Raw genomic sequence first — 19097 nt, 5'->3', positions numbered from 1 at the left:
TCTGTGTAGCCCTGGCTATCCTGGAACTCACTCTGTAGACCAGGCTGGCCTCGAACTCAGAAATCTGTAGCCAGTGTTCTTAACCACTGAGCTGCCTCTCCAGCCCCCATTTTTATTTTATTAATGGAGGGCTTTGCTAAGTTGCTCAGGTTGGTCCTGAACTAGTCATCTTCCTATCTTAGTGTCCCCAGTGCAGGCAATGTTGTCTGTTGCCTTGTGTTCTGAGTAGCTTAAAAGGCTCAGAAGTGGATAAGGTACCCTAAAGCTGAGCCCACACCCCTTTGTAACCCTCCTAATTCTGTGACCCTTAAATATAGTTCCTCATGTTGTAGTAACCCCCAATCTTAAAATTATTTTCATTGCTACTTTATAACTGTAATTTTGCTTCTATTATGAACCAACCATAATGAAAATATCTATGCTTTTCAATGGTCTTATGACCTATGCTTCCCTGTCAAAGAATCATTCCACCCTCCCAAAGTAGTCAAGACTCACTTTGCTGCTGTAAGCGATGATATAAAGGAGCCAGAGACCAGTTTGTGCCGAGTAGCCTTGAGTCTCTGAACTTGCACATCCTTATCTGTCACACAACCAGAGCTCATGTTCTGTGTGCCATGGGAAGCATTTACCCAGCACTATCTTCTCAACTCCTCCAGTCTTGGCAGAAGAATTACCATCCTCATTTTTTCCAGATGAGGACACTGTGATCTGGAGAAGTGACATTGTTTACCAGAAAATTCTGGAATGGAGTCAGAACAGAGACCTGTCTGTGTGACCATAGCACTTGTGCTTTTGGGTAGATGTTTGGAATTAATCCTAAATCTCATACATGGGCTGTACCACTACACTACATCTCCAGAACACTAAAACTTGTCAAGTTGAGTATCCACAAGGGATTGAGTTGAAGACTGCATTGGGTACCAAAATCCACAGATGCTCAAGGTGTTTATACACATAGTATAGTACTCCCACAGAGCCAAGCTTAGGTTCTCTGCAAGAACAGCATACACTCTAAACTACTGTACCATCTCTCCAGCCTGGGAATTGTTTCTTGTTTACTTCAGTGTAATATGGAGGTTCAGTTTGCAATTTCTGCAGCCAGTGTTGATACTATATTAACTGGCTTACCACTGGAATGCATCCAGATCTCTTTCAAGTGTGGATCCCTTTGGTTGGTGCCAATGTTTTGGCTTGTTGTTTGAGACAGGTTCTGTGTAGTCCTGGCTGGCCTAGAGCTTTCTGTATAGACCAAGCTGGCCTTGAAATCATAGTTAACCACCTGCCTCTACCTCCCAAGTTCTAGGACTAAAGGTGTGTGCCACCACGCCTGGCTGGCACCAACCATTTTTAATCTCTTTCTAGAATTCTAGTGTGTGTGTGGGTGTTCACAGTGGAGACACACATGAGTCCACTAAGAGGAAAGACCAAAAGCCCGTCTGTACCTAGAAACTTCCTTCAAGTGTATATAGGCACACATACGTTCTTGCTAAGGACGCAGGCCCATCCTAACATAGACCTATGTATTAGCAGAAGGGAGCACGCCTAGAGCAAATGCAGTGTCCTCTTGCTTCTGAGTCCTTCCTGTTAAACTGTGAGGGTTATCCAATTGGTTGACTGTGTTCTCAGTGCTGTGTGGCAGTGAATATACTGTAATTATCCTCTGCAATGTCAGTGGACATTCAAGGGTCTCTTCTTCTGGAGGCCATCACATAGAATACCACTTTTAATATTTGGTGTGTTTTCAAAGCGTTATTTATTCCTAGGTATGTTTGAGAATGTAGGTATGTACCTGTCACAGTCCCTGCAAGGAGTTCAGAAGGCAACTTCTGGGTGTCTGTTGTCTCTTCCACTGTGTGTTCTGGGGCTTGAACTCAGGTCTTCAGGCTTGCATGGCAGACACCTTTACCCACAAGCCATCTCTCTGGCTCTATTTGTACACTTCCCAGCACTTCTGTTGGGTATAGTCCTGCAGGCAGACTTGCTGAAAACCTTGAAAGTACATCCCCGCTGAGCATCAGTCAATAACTGTTGAGCTCTCTCCAGTTATTGCCCGCTTCACAGTGCTTTATAGTCCCACCAGCATCCATATCTTCACCAGGGCTTGGTGTCTGCAGTAGAGCTGGCTGGCTGTGGGAAATGGCATCTCATTGCGGTTGGTGTGCATTTTGCTGATGCTGATGGAGCAAGATGAGTGTCCTTCAGGAGGCCCTCAAGGAGGCACCTGTTCCGATCTTCTGCCTACCTTTGCGTGCATCTCTCCTTCTGGTCTACAAATATTGCCTCTGTGTTTTGAATGTATGGGCCAAAGGGTGTCCACCACCATGCCTGGCTAGTGCCAAGCATTTTTAAATCTCTTTATTGATTTATAATACACATGTGAAGACACCTGTGGGTCCATTCAGAGGAAGGACCAGATATGCTTTGTAGTCTGTGGCTCCGTTCTCTTCCTCCTCCTTCCTCCCCCTTCCCCCTTCCTTCCCCGCCCCCATCTCCATTATGCTACCTAGGCTTGAATTGATCTCTATTTTGAGGTAGGGCAGAGTGCTCCCAAAGGCTGGGACTGCATGCACATTGCAAGCTCAGTCTTTCTGAGAAGTCACTGTCTATGCTTATGTCTTAATGTACCCTTTAGGCCTGCAGTGTATTTGGAATTAACTTTTGTGTATGTATGAACAGAAATTTCTTCACTCCAGTGCATACCAGTTTAACTTTTTCTCCCTTGTGATTGGCATTTTTTGAAGTCTGTTAAGAAATCTTAGGGATGTGTCTAGAGAACTGGCTCAGTTGTTAACAGCACTTGCTCTTGCAGAGTACCTGGGTTTGGTTCTCATCACCTACATGGTGGCTCACAACCATCTGTAATCCTAGTTCTAGGAGATCTGATTTCTTTCCTGAGCTATATGGGCACTGCATGTCCCTAGAATTGCAATTCTAGTACCATGTAGGTTCTGGGAATTGAACCCAGGGCCTATGCAAGAGCAGTGGATGATGCTCTTAACCACCAAGCCATTCTCCAGCCATCAAGACTTTACATTTTAAAGTAACAATTTCAGTGTAATTCACAGGAGGCACATTTCAGCCATTTGAAGTATCCAGTTCAGAGATTTTCAGTGGATACAGTGTGTCAGCACTCCTAAAGGAATGCCCAGCTCAAGAGTGGCCACTCCTCTTTCTCTCAAGGCTGGTCTCCCTCTATCTGTAGAGTTGTCCTTTATGATTGCACAGTCCAAGGACTGTGTTGTAACCTTCATAATTTTTTTTTCAGTTAACATGACCCAGTGTTATATGAGAACTTTTTGTGGCTGGATGCTATTCAACTTTTTATTTAGTCGGGGACTTAATCTATATCTCAGGCTGGTCTAGAACTCCTGATCTTCTTTCCTCTACCTCCCAGGTGCTGGGATTACAGGTCTGTACAGCCTAAAGTTTAGGGTCCTAATTTGAATATGATGGATGGATGGGGCTTCCCTTTCACCACTCAGGAGGTAGACACAGGCTATTACCTGCATCTCATTCGGCTGCTTTTCTCCTTCCCAGGCTGTGGCTCTGCCAATGATCTTGTGATTATTGGTAATTGATAGTTGCCCTTGTGGGCCCTTGCTGCCTTCTCCCAGCATGGCGTCCGACACACCTGAGTCCCTGATGGCCCTCTGTACTGACTTCTGTCTCCGGAATCTTGATGGCACCCTGGGCTACCTGCTGGACAAGGAGACCCTGCGGCTGCATCCAGACATCTTCTTGCCCAGTGAAATCTGTGACCAGCTGGTCAATGAGTGAGCAAGGGTCTCCCCAGGACTGGGGCAGGGTTGGAGCCTAATATGAAGGGTGAAGTGTGAGCTGGAGATCAAGATTGTATGTTCAGAGCAGGGCAAGGGGGAGTGGCTGTGGTGGTGAGGGATGACAATGGTGCGAATGTGGTTACCAGAGATATGGTTACATATGCATTGATGTGTGTACACAAGCGGCACACATGAAGAAATGGGTATACATGTAGGATTATGCAGCACAGAACTTGTGTGTGAAGCAGCATGTGTGTGATAAATTAGTATAAAATCCTGCATGTAAATCAGGGCATTATATGCTACCCTGGGTGTGTGCTCACACCTGTGCCTGCACCTCTGAACTAAGTACACATAAACGTACTTAGATCAAGATCTAAGTACCATGTCAAGATCAGAACAGTAGACCTGTGGTCAGAGACTGAATCATGCAGATGATCTTTATACAGCCTTCTGGTGGATCCCCACTGCTCTGGGAGTTCACAGCACAATGTGCATATCCTTCCTGAACGTTTAGTTACCAATTACCCCAACAGGAAATCATAGGATCAGAGAGTTTCACAGCCAGATGGGAACCAAGGGAAACAAGCTCATGATGTGTTCTCAGCATTCGATGTGGGTTGAAGCCTTTATGAGCCTAGCACCAGAGCCACGTGCATCTCACAGACGGAAAGTCTAGGGAGGTTCAGTTCTGTGTGGAAGGTTCCTGGGTGCAAGCAGCCGAGCATCTGAGATACTATGAGTTTCCTAGTGCCAAGAGCTTCCAGATCTTTCTTTTTCCTCCTCCTTCCTTTTTTGGTTTGTTTTGGGTTATGTTTTTGTATTTGTCTTTTTAAACAAAGAGGGTTGCACTGTTTCTTGGCTGACCTGAAACTTATTCTATAGACCAGGCTGGCCTCCAATCCAGAGATTCACCTACCCTTGCCTCCCAAGTGCTAGGATTAAAGGTGTGTGCAACCCACCCACCCCACAACTAGCTCTTTTCTTTTGAGACAATTCATTTATTTATTTATATAAATACACTGTCTTCAGACAGACCAGAAGAGGGCATCGGGTCCCATTATAGATGATTGTGAGCCACCATGTGGCGCTGGGAATTGAACTGGTGGAAGAGCAGCCAGTGCTTTTAACCAATGATCCATCTCTCCAGCCCTCTATTTTTTAAAAGAGCCACCATGTAGGTGCTAGAAACTAAACACTAGTACTCTGCAAGAACAAGTATTTTTAACAGCTGGACCATCTCTCTAAGCCCCTAAACTAGGATTGATGCACAGATGGATGTCTTGGCTAGATAGGGTTACACTGACAGCTCAAACTCTGCCCTACAGGCGGCTGTAAGCGAAAAACCATTTTACTTGATTTGCCTGCCCTGGAAGGGGATGATAAGGCACCAGAGGCTTCTAAAGAAGGGACTAGACCATGGTGTGATGTGGCTGAGGTCAGTGCCCACCCAGTGTGATGGGGCATGCCCAAGAAGAGGAAAACACATTTTGTGGGTTATAGGTATGTGTTTAGGCAGGTTGCTAGAAGGAAGCGCTTGGGACTGGCTGTTGGTAAGAGGCCCCTTGTATCACTATATCACTAGTGCTCATCCTGAAGACCACCTTTAGGTTCCTGTACCCTGGGGCATATGGATAGTCAGAATCTAAGCAGATTCTGTGAAGAGGGGTGGCTGTTGCCTGGGTGATGTCATAAGCCCTCAGGCCTGTGATATGGCTTCCAAAGGCAGCCCAGGCTCCTAAGTACTTGCTGAGCTAGGCTTGCTTCTCTCGAAGGTATGTGGAGCTGGTCAGTGCTGCCTGCACTTTTGAGCCACATGAGACTTTCTTCAGCCTCTTCTCAGACCCCCGCAGCACTCGACTCACTCGGATCCACCTCCGTGAGGACCTGGTGCAGGACCAGGACCTGGAAGCCATTCGCAAGCAGGTGAGACCCCCAGCCAGCCCCAGAAGCCAGGCCTGGGGTGGCTAAGGGTGGGCAGAGGCGCTAAGGCTGCTCTGCTACTCTAGGACCTAGTGGAGCTATACCTGACCAACTGCGAGAAGCTGTCTGCCAAGAGCCTGCAGACACTGAGGAGCTTCAGACATAGTCTGGTGTCCTTGAGCCTCTTCGGCTGTGCTAACATCTTCTATGAGGAGGACAACCCAGGCGGCTGTGAGGATGAGTGCCTAGTCAACCCCACCTGCCAGGTGCTGGTCAAGGACTTCACCTTTGAGGGCTTCAGCCGCCTACGCTTCCTCAACCTGGGCCGCATGATCGACGGCATCCCTGTAGAGTCACTGCTTCGGCCACTCAACTCTCTGGCTGCCTTGGACCTCTCAGGCATCCAGACAAGCGATGCCACTTTCCTAACACAGTGGAAGGACAGTCTGATGTCCCTTGTACTCTACAACATGGACCTTTCAGACGACCACATCCGTATCATTGTCCAGCTGCACAAGCTGCGGTGAGCAACCAGGGCAGGAGTTAGAGTGGGGGTTAGGGGGAAGCAGAGAGAGGATAGAAGAAAGGTGTTGTCAGTCCTGGGTCCATCAGCCACAGCAGGGAACCTTGCAAGAAATAGAAGGAGAGAACTCACTCCTTCGACCATACACTGTAGCTAGTTGACGGCATAGGGCGGCCAAGTCCCAGCAGGGTTTCTCCAGAATTCCCTGGAGAGGCTGTGGCAGGCATGGGCCCTTCCCTGCTGTGGCCTAAAGGAGTAAGATCCTGACCTGTGGCCCCCACCTGACCTCCAGCCACCTGGATATCTCCCGAGACCGCCTCTCCAGCTACTATAAGTTCAAGCTGACTCGGAAGGTGCTCAGCCTCCTGGTGCAGAAGTTGGGGAACCTGATGTCACTGGACATCTCTGGTCACATGATCCTAGAGAACTGCAGCATCTCCAAGACAGATGAGGATTCAGGGCAGACCAGGTAGGTACCTAGCTCTGCTGCTGGGAACATGCCTATCACCAAGCCTTGAGCAAGCACCCTGTGCCAAGTACTGTGCAGGTTGTGAGGATAGTTTGGTAAGCACACCTTCAGTCACAGTACACCAGAGACGGGGCATGCTCATCTCTGGGTTTGAGGCCAGCCAGGGCTGCATAGCTTTAAAAGGGAGTGGGGTGCTAGCGAGAAGGCTCAACAGTTTAGAATTCTTGTTGTTCTTCTATAGGCCCCGGGGTTTAAGTCTCAGTACCCACATGGAAGCTCACAGCTTGTCTGTAAGTCTAGTTCCAGGAGACCTGACAGCCTCTTTTGGCCTCTGCAGGCACCAGGCACACAGAGAACAACATATTTCCAGGCAAAACACCCAAACCCCACAAAGTTAAATAATCATTAAAAAAAAAAAGGCAAGGGCCTCAGCATGTTAACATACTTGCCACCAAATCTGACGACCTACTCTCTGTCCCTGAAACCCTACAAACTGTCTGCTGATTTCCACATGAGTACATGTACACACACACTCAATAAATTAACAGGAGGGAAGGAAGGGAGGGAGACAGATAGACAGGCCCTACCTGCTGTGGCCCATGTGAGCTGACAGGAAAGGAAAGTCATTCTGGGCATTGGCGGGGGAAGTGCCCACTCAGGGCTGCCTGAAAGCCTTCTGAGTTTGTTGAAGAGATCAGGCTGCAGCATGGGATCAGTCTGGATCAGGCTGCACCGAGACCAGGGAGCCAGAGGTTGGGTGCCTAAGAAACAAACTGCATCAGGCATGGTGGAATGGTGGGGACCAGCAGGCCAGGGGTACTGCTGTCCCCTAGGTGGTGCCATGGCCCATCTGAGCCTCTGTGAACTGGTGCTGAGATCTCATTCCAGCCCAGCCACTGCTACTGGCCTCCATCCTCCCTCAGCTGTATTTAGTTTTGTATGGCAGAGGAGCTCATCCTTGCTTATTATTGAAATGTGTCCCTGGGAGAATTGCAAGTGATACCTTTCAAAGGTGGCAGTGTTCGCAGCTTCCCAGCCGTGTTCTACACTGTGCCCTCCCACCCTTCCATCAAGAAGTGAGAGCAGGGAATGTAGCTCAGGTGGTACAAAGCTCAGCATAAAGCAGGCACAGAAGCATGTGCCTGCATCCCAGCACTTGAGAGGTGGGGTAGGAGGACAGGGGTTGAAGGCCAGGCTTAGCTCCACAGTGGGTTGGGCAGGGACAGGATGAGATTAGAAGCCATTGTTGCTCCATGGGTGGAGTACCTACTCCATGGGGGAGCCCAGGCTAGGTCTGATCAGGTTGCCAACTCTGGCATGCTCTTTCCCCAGCACTGAGCCATCCAAGAGCAGCATCATGCCTTTTCGGGCTCTGAAGAGGCCACTGCAATTCCTTGGGCTCTTTGAGACCTCCTTGTGTCGGCTCACGCACATTCCAGCCTACAAAGTAAGCAGAGTGGGGAGGAGGAAGTGGGCAGGTACCGCACAGCCCTGAGTCTGGGATCCCATTACCTGGCCTCTCCTGGGTTGTCCTGACATGTTCCATCACTAGGTAAGTGGTGACAAAAATGAAGAACAGGTGCTGAACGCCATTGAGGCCTACACAGAGCATCGGCCCGAGATCACTTCCAGGGCAATCAACCTGCTGTTTGACATTGCACGCATTGAACGCTGCAACCAGCTTCTGCGGGCCCTGAAGGTCAGCTCAGAACCCAAGGCCCTCAGGCTCTCCTTCTCTGTCCTTCAGCACCCAGCCCTGATCCCAAGGGAACAGGCAACCTTGCCTTGCAAACATCCACCCTTTGGCAGTGCTGGCCTCCCTGCCAGCTTATTCAGGCCCTGCCCTAGTTCCTGCTCTCCTCACATCTCCCCAGGAGAGCAGGTCTAAGGTCAGTCTTTCCCCTGAGAAGTCACGGTGACTCAGAGCCCAGGCTGTCCTTGCCTGCCTCTGGCAGTGCCCAGCCTCAGCCCTCACCCTGTGTTCACACAGCTGGTCATCACAGCCCTCAAGTGTCACAAGTATGACAAGAACATTCAAGTGACTGGCAGTGCTGCCCTCTTCTACCTGACCAACTCTGAGTACCGCTCAGAGCAGAGCGTCAAGCTACGCCGGCAGGTCATCCAGGTGGTGCTGAATGGCATGGAGTCCTACCAGGAGGTGACGGTGAGCCCCTGCTTGCTGCGGCCTGCATGCTTTGGCCCAATACACCTTCCTGCTCCCCAGGGTCCCAGACACACAGGTCCCCCAGGCTTAGGTGGCCTTTGCCAGTTCTTCTCACACAGTTGCTTTCCCAGAAACCTGCCCCTAGCACACAGGGACCCCAGAAGCTAGCTTCAACTACAGTTCTCTGTCCATGGCCACCATACCTCTACCCTCTGTGCTCCAGGTTTGCCATTTTCTCTGCCCCTCTCTCTTATCACTGTTGGAGGGGGCAGGTTCTAGTACCTTTTTTTTTTTTTTTTTTTTTTTTTTTTTTTTTTTTTTTTTGGTTTTTCGAGACAGGGTTTCTCTGTGTAGCCCTGGCTGTCCTGGAACTCACTCTGTAGACCAGGCTGGCCTCGAACTCAGAAATCCGCCTGCCTCTGCCTTCCAAGTGCTGGAATTAAAGGTTTTTTTTTTTTTTTAAAGATTTATTATTATACACAGTACACTGTAGCTGTCTTTAGACTTGCCAGAAGAGGGCATCAGATCTCACTATGGGTTGCTGGGATTTGAACTCAGGACCTTTGAGAGAGCAATCAGTACTCTTATCCGTTGAGCCATCTCTCCAGTCCTTAGTACCTGTTTTTAATTATAAAATAATAAAAGAACATTTACCATAGAACAGTTACGAAGACATGAAAACCACATAAAACCCCACTACACACATAGCCTTCCACTGACACCCCTTATTCTGAAATGTTGTCTGTGCATGAGAACTTAGTAAACATGTCATTTGCCCCACTCTGCATGTGGTTTGTATAATGTGGATGCCATTTGTTTTGTTTTGTTTTCTTCTCTTTTGAGACAGACAGGGTCTCACTCTGTAGCTCTCCTGAAAGTGAACCAGGTTGGCCTCAAACTCACAGAGCTCTGCCTGCCACACCTCCAGAACTGATGAACAATGAGCGCCACATCATCAGTGCTGGAACTAAAGGCATGGTGCACATCAGTGTGTCTGAGTTCTGCTTTGAAGATGTGGCTCACCCTAAAGAGAAAAAGAATGGGGATCAGGCATGCTGGCTCTTGCCTGTGATCCCAGTCTCAGGAGACTGAGGCAGGATTGTGGCTGCAGGATTTGGCTCTGGGCTTCAGAGTCAAACCCTGTCTCAAGAGGAAAATCAAGAAAATGGGGCAAGGAGAGATGGTTCAGCAATTAAAAGGACCCAGGTTCAAATGGCATATCTCACAGCCATCTGTAACTACAATCCCAGGGATGCAGCACCCTCTTCTGGCCTCTGTGGGCACTGCATGCATGTGGTACACAGACATGTGCTAGCAAAACACCTACATACGGGGCTGGAGAGATGGCTCAGTGGTTAAGAGCACTGACTGCTCTTCTGAAGGTCCTGAGTTCAAATCCCAGCAACCACATGGTGGCTCAACCATCCCAGCATTTGGGAGGCAGAGGCAGGTGGATTTCTGAGTTTGAGGCCAGCCTGGTCTACAGAGTGAGTTCCAGGACAGCCAGGGCTATACAGAGAAACCCTGTCTCGGAAAAAAAAAAAACCCTACATACATAAAATAAAAATCAAGAAAGCAAAGGAGTTGTTGGGCAGTGGTGGTGTACTCCTTTAGTCTTAGCAGTCAGGATATAGAGGCAGGCGGGACTCTTGAGTTCTAGGCTAGCCTGGTCTACATAGTGAGTTCCAGGACAGCCAGGGCTATACAGGGGAAGCTCTCAAACAACAACAACAACAAAAGGAGCTAGGACAGTAGTTTTCTGCAGAATTGGTAGCATATAAACATTGTAAAGGGTTACCTTTAAACTTTAAGGCCAGGGCAAATGCAGGAGTGCTCTCTCTGAGTTTGAGACCAGCTTCATCTATAGAGTGAGTTCCAGGATAGCCAGGAGAAACCCTATTTTATACAAGAAAAAAAAAATCAAAATAAGCTTTCTCAAATTACAATATTTGGGGCCAGGGGTGTAGCTCAGTGACAGAGTACTTACCTAGCATGTACAAAGTATGAGGTCAGGCCTCAGTTCCCAGCATTGTAAAAATGTGTGTGCATGCATGTTTTATGATAAAGGGGAAACCAAGATGTTGCCTAAGGGGCCATACCCTCTAAACAATGTAATCGATAAAGCATGGTGAATGCCATTTATTTATTTATTTATTTTGTTTTTTTGTTTTTTTCGAGACAGGGTTTCTCTGTATAGCCCTGGCTGTACTGGAACTCACTCTGTAGACCAGGTTGGCCTCGAACTCATAAATCCACCTGCCTCTGCTTCCCAAGTGCTGGGATTAAAGGCATGCACCACCACCACTTGGCTGTGAATGCCAATATTTAATAAAGAAGAATGTAGGACTGGGTAGATGGCTCAGTGGTTAAAGGCACTTGTTACAAGCAAGTTAGTGCATTAGTCCCAGCAAACGGCAGGCTCTGTGAAGTTCTCTACGAGTTCAAGGCTAGCCTGGTCTATAGAGCAAGTTCCAGGACAGGGATACACAAAGAAACCCTGTCTAGAAATCAACAAACAAACACTTTTACTATTACCCATGCAGAGAACATGGGTTTAGTTGCTAGCACCCATTTGGTGGCAGCTCACAATTGGCTGTAACTCCAGATCCAGCACCTGTGACCTCCCCATCACAATGCACAGTGCATATATGTGTGTATGTGTGTGTATATAAGAACATGGTAGATATACATATATGTGCATGCAGGCAAAATACTCATACACATAAATTTAAAAACACAAAATATGTTTATTAAGGAAGGAGAGGAGATTAAATGATGAGCAGGGTAGTACATACATCATCATAAATGTTCAGGCTGGGAAAGAACAACTGAGAAGGGGCGTGGCCAGACGCCTGTACACTGCTGGTGCCAGTACAGGCTGCATAGCCACCTGGATGACAACCAGGTGCTGTCTAGCAACATGAATATGTGTCCACTTACACCTTCTGATCCAGAGAGCCAGGCTTGGTGGAGGCAAGAGGATCAGGAGTTAAATGTCATCTTCAGCTGCGTTTGAAGCCAGCCTGGACTACATAAGACCCTCTCAGGGAAATGAACCCCAGAAATCCCCCAACCATGTGTACCTTAGTGCAGCCATGTGACGGACATAAGCGCATGTGTAAGACATTATGGACAGTGGCCACAATGGGAGAGTCGATGGGTAAACTGAGTGTCATGAGCATAGTAGACGCAAGGAAAGTGAGTGCATTTCAGCTGCATGGAACAACACTTGACCTTGGAGCAGTGCTGAGCTCCCTGGGAAGGGAGGACAGGGTCTTATGATCAGGAAGGGACTTGGGTGTTGGCAGTGCTGTTTCTTGGCATAGGTAGTAGTTGCATGGATTTTTTAAATAGTTATATATGCTACAAAAATGTCATTTTTTAAAAACCTTTTTTAGAATTACTTCAGTGAAAATGAAAAGCAAGACAGCAAGCTGTAGTTGAGCCTGGTGGTATACTGAGGCAGCAAGGGTGGGAGTTGAAAGCTAGCCCTGGCTACATGGTGATCTTGAGCTCAGCCTGGACTATGTGAGACCCTCATCTCCATCTCAGAAACCTCCAAACCAAACAAGCTGAAAAACCTGCTAGCTGCTTCTTCCACAGAGCCTCCCCAGCTCTGGGTGACCTCTGATCTGGAGCCCTGTCCCAAATCTATCCCTGAACGTGCTCTGCTTGTCTCCCAACCTGGCCCAGGTGCAGCGGAACTGCTGTCTGACCCTCTGCAACTTCAGCATCCCTGAGGAACTGGAGTTCCAGTACCGCCGGGTAAATGAGCTACTGCTTGGCATCCTCAGCCCGACCCGTCAGGATGAGTCGATCCAGCGTATTGCTGTGCATTTGTGCAATGCCCTGGTGTGCCAGGTGGACAATGACCATAAGGAGGCTGTGGGCAAGATGGGCTTCGTCGTGGTATGTGAGCTTGACTGTCCTTGTCCTCCTGTTCTCTGTGAGTGAGGCCTCAAGAGGACCTGGGCTCAGGGGGAGGAAGGGGAGGAGATGGCTTTAGGGTAGACCCAAGAAAGTACATCTCTGTTCTTCTTTATTTGGGGTGAGCTGGAAGAGAGAATTGCTAAGGATTGAGGGCGAGCCTGGCACATATTAGACAAGTAGCCCAGTAGTGTGAAGCCTAGTCCAGAGCTTCACACTAACACTGAACACTCTCTTTCTTCTTATTTTTAATTGTGTGTGTGTGTGTGTGTGTGTGTGTGTGTGTGTGTTAGTGAGTGCTATTGGAGGCCAGAGTTGTTTGATCCACCTGGAGCTGTAGTTACAGGTGGCCATGAACCTGCTGACATGGGTGCTGAGAATTGAACTTGGGTCCTCTGCAACAGTAGGACATACTTCTAACCACGGAACCATCTCTACACTCCCGCCCAAGAGTTGCTTGCTTGTTTGCATGTTTGTTTGTTTGTTTGTTTGTTTGGGACAAGGTCTTTCTATGTAGCCCTGGCTGGCCCAGAACTTGCTATGTACCAAAGGCTGGTCTCTAAGTCAGAAAGATAACTTAACCTCTACCTCCCCCATTAGTGCTTGTAGTAAAGATGTGTACTACCATGCCCACCTCAGAAGAATTTCTTTTGTTTTGTTTTTCAGACAGGGTTTCTCTGTGTAGCCCTGGCTGTCCTGGAACTTGATATGTATACCAGGCTGCCCTTGAACTCAGAGATCCACCTGCCTCTGCTTTCTGAGTGCTGGGATTAGATTGTACCACCACGCCTGGCTTTCAGAAGAATTTGTTAATGTGACTGTTGCTTATGACTGTGTGGTCTTCTCTGTCTTCTAACTACTTCTACTCAGCTCCATGCAGTAAGCCCTATGACAAAAGACCCAGGGCTGGCCCTTCGTCACTATGCCTTTCTGGCCTGGTATGAATAAATTCTTAGCCTAGCACCTGGGACAGGATAAATATGGAAGGAAAGGAAGATTTGGGGGTTAGGTGCATCAATTGCCACCCTCCTTTATCCCTGGGGAAGTGAAGCCCCTATCAGGGAAGCACTATGACAAGTGCCCAGGTGTGTCCTTGACCACTCCCAAACCACTTCCAAAAAACCTGTAGAATTGGACGCTGCCAGGCTGTGTCACCCGGGACAGGGCAGTGCCTCCCTCTCTGCTGAGCTCCTAAGCTGGTGGAGTCCTGGCCCCAGGCAGCCTCTCTCCTCTGCCCACAGACCATGTTGAAGCTGATCCAGAAGAAACTGCTAGACAAGACGGTAAGCAGAGCCTCACACACTCTGCCCTCATTCTAGAACCCTCTGTGCCAGAGTTGGTCATGTGTCCTCAGGAGGACATAACTGAATTGTGCCTCCTTCACAGTGTGACCAGGTCATGGAGTTCTCCTGGAGTGCCCTGTGGAACATCACAGATGAGACACCTGACAACTGCGAGATGTTCCTCAACTTCAATGGCATGAAGCTCTTTCTCGACTGCCTGAAGGTAGGCAGTGCCCGGGCTGCCACCATCCCACAGGCTGCTACCCAGCAGGTGCTATCCCACACAAGCTTCCCGTGGGCACACAGGGTCAGCCACACAAACCATGTCTGCTGTTGAAAGAAGTGCCAGGAACCTCCTCTCAGCCGAGCCATCCAGCTGTACCTCCTGAGATCCCTTCTGTCAGGGAACCCCCAACCTGTTCTGTTCTGCCTGCCCTGCTAACCATTCCCTGCTAACAAGATACAATTTTGCCCAGAATTCTGTTCTTTTCTGTAGCTTCTTAGGGGCTTCCCAAAAAGGACTCTTCTGAACTGTGGCAAGTGGAGCCACAATCATCCCCAAAGTCAGCTCTCTTCCCAGCCTCTGTCCTGGGAGCACTGGAAAGTTGGGGTTGGCCTACTGTACCTCTCCTTTATCTAGAAGGTCCTTTCACACAGGTGCCCACAAAACCTGCAGGGTAACAATATCAGACATGAAGGCCTTGCTGGCTCTCGTTCCCCAGGAGTTCCCAGAGAAGCAGGAGCTACACCGGAACATGCTAGGGCTCTTGGGGAATGTAGCAGAGGTGAAGGAGCTGCGGCCTCAGCTGATGACCTCCCAGTTCATCAGCGTCTTCAGGTTGGTACTTCCTGGGCTGCCAGAATACTCAGAATAGTTGTGTGTATACTGTGAACACACTGTGCTCTGTCTAGGTTTCTGTTATTGATACAGCCTTCTATCTATAATGTGTTTTTTTTTAATTATTTATTTACTTTATGTATATGAACACACTGTAGCTGTCTTCAGACACACCAGAAGAGGGCATCGGATCCTATTACAGATGGTTGTGAGCCACCACTTGGTTGCTGGGAATTGAACTCAGGACCTCTGGAAGAGCAGTCAGTACTCTTGACCGCTGAACCCTTATAATCTTAACCACCCCAGCCCCTATAATGTGCTTTTTGTTTTTCTTTGATCATGCTTTGAATCCTGTGTATGTGAGGGATGGGTATGTGCCCATGAGTGCAGCTGCCCATAAAGGCCAAGGCTTTGGGTCTTCCTGAAGCTGCAGGGCACAAGTGATTGCAAGCCACCATGGGGACTGGGACCTAGCTATGAATACCAAGTGGCTAGATGTTGTGATATGAACTTGTAACCCTAGCACTTGGGAAATGAAGCAGGAATCTTGACTATAGAGCAAGCTCCAAGCCAGCCTGACTCAAAAATATTACAAAAAAGAGCCAAGTGATTTACAGCTGAGCCCAATGGTACAAGCCTATAATCCTGGTACTCACAAGGCTGAAGCCGGAGGACGTAGAGTAGTGGCCGTGGCAACAGGGTCTAGGGTGCCGTCCACGAGTGCATGATGGTTTTTCTGTCTTCCTGGTAGCAACCTGCTGGAGAGCAAGGCTGACGGCATTGAGGTTTCTTACAACGCCTGTGGTGTCTTATCTCACATCATGTTTGATGGGCCTGAGGCCTGGGGTGTCTGTGAACCCCAGCGGGCAGAGGTGGAGGAGCGTATGTGGGCAGCCATCCAGAGCTGGGATATCAACTCCCGAAGGAATATCAACTACAGGTCAGAGATGGGAAGGTACACAGCATGGAGAATCGGAAGCTGCTTGGTGTCCCAACATGGTGTGCCAGGGCTTTCCACCCTGGTTCAGTTCTCCAAAGGCCCTCACTCACTGTAAGGTCCAGTGTGTGAGAGGCACATCTCCCACTCGTTAACATGTGTGTGAATATCCAAGGCCTGTCTCATATGCATGTTACACACAGCAATACATAAGTCACCTGTCACCCCACCCCTGTCCAGCTGGCCTCAGTCCTTACTGTACTGTGAGTGGATTGTAGTCATCAGATCAATTCTCCTTGCCACACTACACAGCTGGTCATTTACATTAAACTGTTGAAAGGATGGGCCACCGTGTTCGGCTTTGCTCAGACCTCAGGTCCCTGGGAGTCAGGAAGCTGAATCCCAGGGCCCTTCTGAAGCTTTGCCGATGAGATTTTCTGGTTTGGGGGATGGAGCTGCAGCCTGGTCTAGAGTTATAGTAGGTTTCTCCCAAGGCTCTCTTCCTTACCGGTTCACTCTCTTGGTTGCCAAGACCCTAGCTTTCTGCCCTCTCCCCTCTTCTCTGACTTTGATCTTCTCCAGAGCAAGCTCCTTGGTAGAGCCAGCAGCAGGGCCCTGGCATCCTACAGCTTGTCCATGCTGCCCATAGGACCCTGCATGGAGGAACTCAAAGGAGAAAGCCTCCCCCTCCTAGCCTCCAGGTAACAGTGGTCTCTCTCCTGCAGGTCCTTTGAGCCGATCCTCCGCCTCCTTCCCCAGGGCATTTCTCCAGTCAGCCAGCACTGGGCCACCTGGGCCCTGTACAACCTCGTGTCTGTCTACCGTGAGTGCCTCCCCTTCCTTGGCTCAGACAGTCACTCAGCTGAACACAGCATGTCCACAAGGAGCTGGCACACAGGAGAGAACATAGAGCGTAACTGTTGGCATTGGGGGGATGCCAGTGTGCCGGTTAGCCTAGTGCACTGTCAGAGGTGCCGCTCTCCACACTCTTGCCCCACCTGTGAGTGAACTTCCCAGTCTTTTTGCCACTTACAGGGCAGACAGACACCTGGGTGGTCACCACAGTCACCTAGGGTGTCTTACTAGCAATATCATTAAGTGAGCCGCTGCCTGGGGACTCTGGTTCCAGCACTCCCTGGGACCTGTCATGATACAAACCTCTCAGAGAGAGGTCATGCTGTGGGCCTTTCCATAGGACTAACTCCAGGGAACTTGTAACCACAATTTCTGGGGAACAATGGGAAGTGTCTTTCCCAAGGACTTGCCCATTCCCTCCATGTGGCCCCAGGAAGCAACTGTAGAGCAGTTCTGGAAACAGCCTGGGTGTCTGGGGACAGGCTGGTAGGTGGACACCGTCCTCACTATTGCTCCTACCTTGTAGCTGACAAGTACTGCCCCCTGCTGATTAAAGAAGGTGGGATGCCCCTTCTGAGGGGCTTAATCAAGATGGCTACTGCTCGGCAGGAAACCAAGGAGATGGCCCGGTAAGAAACAAGCTGCATTCCTGACTAGGTGCCTTGGTGTGGAGGGCAAAGGGCACAGTGGGAATGGCAGAAATCCCCAGGAGTTATCAGGGTTGAGTGTGGAGCAAACAGTGTATGGGTATCCAGCAGGGGCCTCTGTCGTCTGCTGATGGATGACAGACAGGTTCTCAACTGTCAGGGGAGCTGGTCTGCTCTCCAGGGCTCAATTGGCTTCCTCTGACTCCCACTGAGAACCCTCCTTGTCACGGAGCACTAGCAAGAACTCTGCATTATTTTTGACCAATGCTATTCCAATAAAGATGGATTCAGTATGGTGAGGAGTATGTTAGAGGCCACATGCACATAGTGCTGGGTTATTTGAACGCAAGTGTGAGGATGAAGGCCACCAGGGAAATGAGCCCTTCGATGGCTGGGATGAAGCTCAGCGGTACAGCCCTTGCCTAGGATGTACAGGACGGGCGTGTGTGCACGCACACACGCACGCGCACACCCACACACACACAGAGGCAATATCAGAGTTAAGGGGTCCAGGCATGCCAGAGTCCTCACGGACTTCTGTGTCTCTGGGAATCATTGTTGAATGTTTAAGCCTCAGTTCTGATTGTCCCTCTGTGTGTGCACTAGAATGCGCATACCACATGTTAGAATCAGTGGGCTTGCCTTCCTCTCTCCTGGATCAATTCTCTTTGTCATAAATCTGAGCACAGTGTAGCCCGAGGCTCAGAAACACCCCTATCCCCATGCCTTTCTGTCCTGGAGATATCAGCAGCTCGCCCATTCATTATTTTTGGTGAAGGGACTGTTTCAGTTTTAACTGACTAGTCCTCAAACTTAGTGTCCCTTGGGAGTCCCCTGGAAAGTGTTAGAACTGAACAGCTGCCTGCAGACTTTTTACCAGTGGGCTTGGGGCTATCTATGTTAAACAAGTTCTAGGACTTTCGGATGGGGCTTGTCAGTGATCCCCTGAGACCTGAGATGTGTCTGAGCCAGCAGGTCCTCTGCATCAAGGAATGAACTATCCTGGGAATTTCCTTCTCAAAAGCCCTTAGTGCAACCTGTCAGCAAATGGAGGCTGCAGTAAACCCCAAAATCCAGAGTCTCCCTGTTGAACAGGCAAGCGTTGCAAGGTCCAACTGTAATGGGTGGCAGTTTTCTGAGGACCAGGCTGAGCCAGGGAGCTCAAGGCCTAGAGCCAGCATAGCTGCCCGTGCAAATCTTCAGTCTGTTTGGGGTCCCCCTGTGGACTTCTGAGGAGAGGAAGAGCTGGTGCACAGGGCGAACACTGAAGAGGGCAGCAGTGAGTTTGGGAGGTCAGGTCTGGTTGCTTGTAGGACTTCCTCCTTTCCTAAGTTGAGGGCAGTGGCAGCATTCATGGCCACAGGTGGTACTACCCAGGCATGCTGCCAGTCATTGGCACATCATTCAAGTCTATGTCAGGGTCACTCTTAGAGCTTGTTAAGTAGTGGTGGGGCTCCAGGAGAGCCGCTCTCCTTAGCCATCCTCCAATGCTCTCCCCGGTTTCATCCAGCAAGGTGATTGAGCACTGCAGTAACTTTAGAGAGGAGAACATGGACACGTCCAGATAGAGGCCACACAGCTCGGACCACAGGCCAGGAGGAAGCGCTGGAGGTCTAGTGGGCAGGTCCCTTTGCGGAGCCTCCCACAGGGTGAAGAGACAGCGAGGACTTTTGCACAGCCGACGCGTTTCCTTAATGTTAGTGAGATATATATTATATATATATATATATATATATTTTTTTTTTTTTTTTT

At 49.2% G+C, this 19097-nt stretch overlaps 1 protein-coding gene across 5 annotated transcripts in view; it reads left to right on the top strand.

The window, feature by feature from the left end:
- Zer1 (zyg-11 related cell cycle regulator) overlaps positions 1-19097 on the top strand; it is a 29936-nt gene that overhangs the window by 9520 nt on the left and 1319 nt on the right. For 2 of the 5 annotated variants that reach the window (XM_031369650.1, XM_031369648.1), the window contains exons 2-16: positions 3538-3773; positions 5555-5705; positions 5789-6225; positions 6518-6694; positions 8027-8141; positions 8247-8393; positions 8685-8858; positions 12552-12767; positions 14027-14068; positions 14172-14291; positions 14791-14906; positions 15658-15861; positions 16569-16666; positions 17225-17327; positions 18856-19078. In XM_031369650.1, the coding sequence (XP_031225510.1) occupies positions 3616-3773; positions 5555-5705; positions 5789-6225; positions 6518-6694; positions 8027-8141; positions 8247-8393; positions 8685-8858; positions 12552-12767; positions 14027-14068; positions 14172-14291; positions 14791-14906; positions 15658-15861; positions 16569-16666; positions 17225-17327; positions 18856-18913 (2316 nt within the window). In that variant the 5' untranslated portion in view covers positions 3538-3615 and the 3' untranslated portion in view covers positions 18914-19078. Of the gene's footprint in view, positions 1-3537; positions 3774-5554; positions 5706-5788; positions 6226-6517; positions 6695-8026; positions 8142-8246; positions 8394-8684; positions 8859-12551; positions 12768-14026; positions 14069-14171; positions 14292-14790; positions 14907-15657; positions 15862-16568; positions 16667-17224; positions 17328-18855 lie in introns of all 5 variants that reach the window. The other 3 variants (XM_031369652.1, XM_031369651.1, XM_031369653.1) reach the window with 3 other exon arrangements.

The sequence above is a fragment of the Mastomys coucha genome, unplaced genomic scaffold, assembly GCF_008632895.1.
Source record: "Mastomys coucha isolate ucsf_1 unplaced genomic scaffold, UCSF_Mcou_1 pScaffold15, whole genome shotgun sequence".
NCBI classification, from domain to species: domain Eukaryota; kingdom Metazoa; phylum Chordata; class Mammalia; order Rodentia; family Muridae; genus Mastomys; species Mastomys coucha.
The sequence above is the reverse complement of the archived record's forward strand: the minus strand, read 5'-3'. Positions and strand labels throughout refer to the sequence as shown.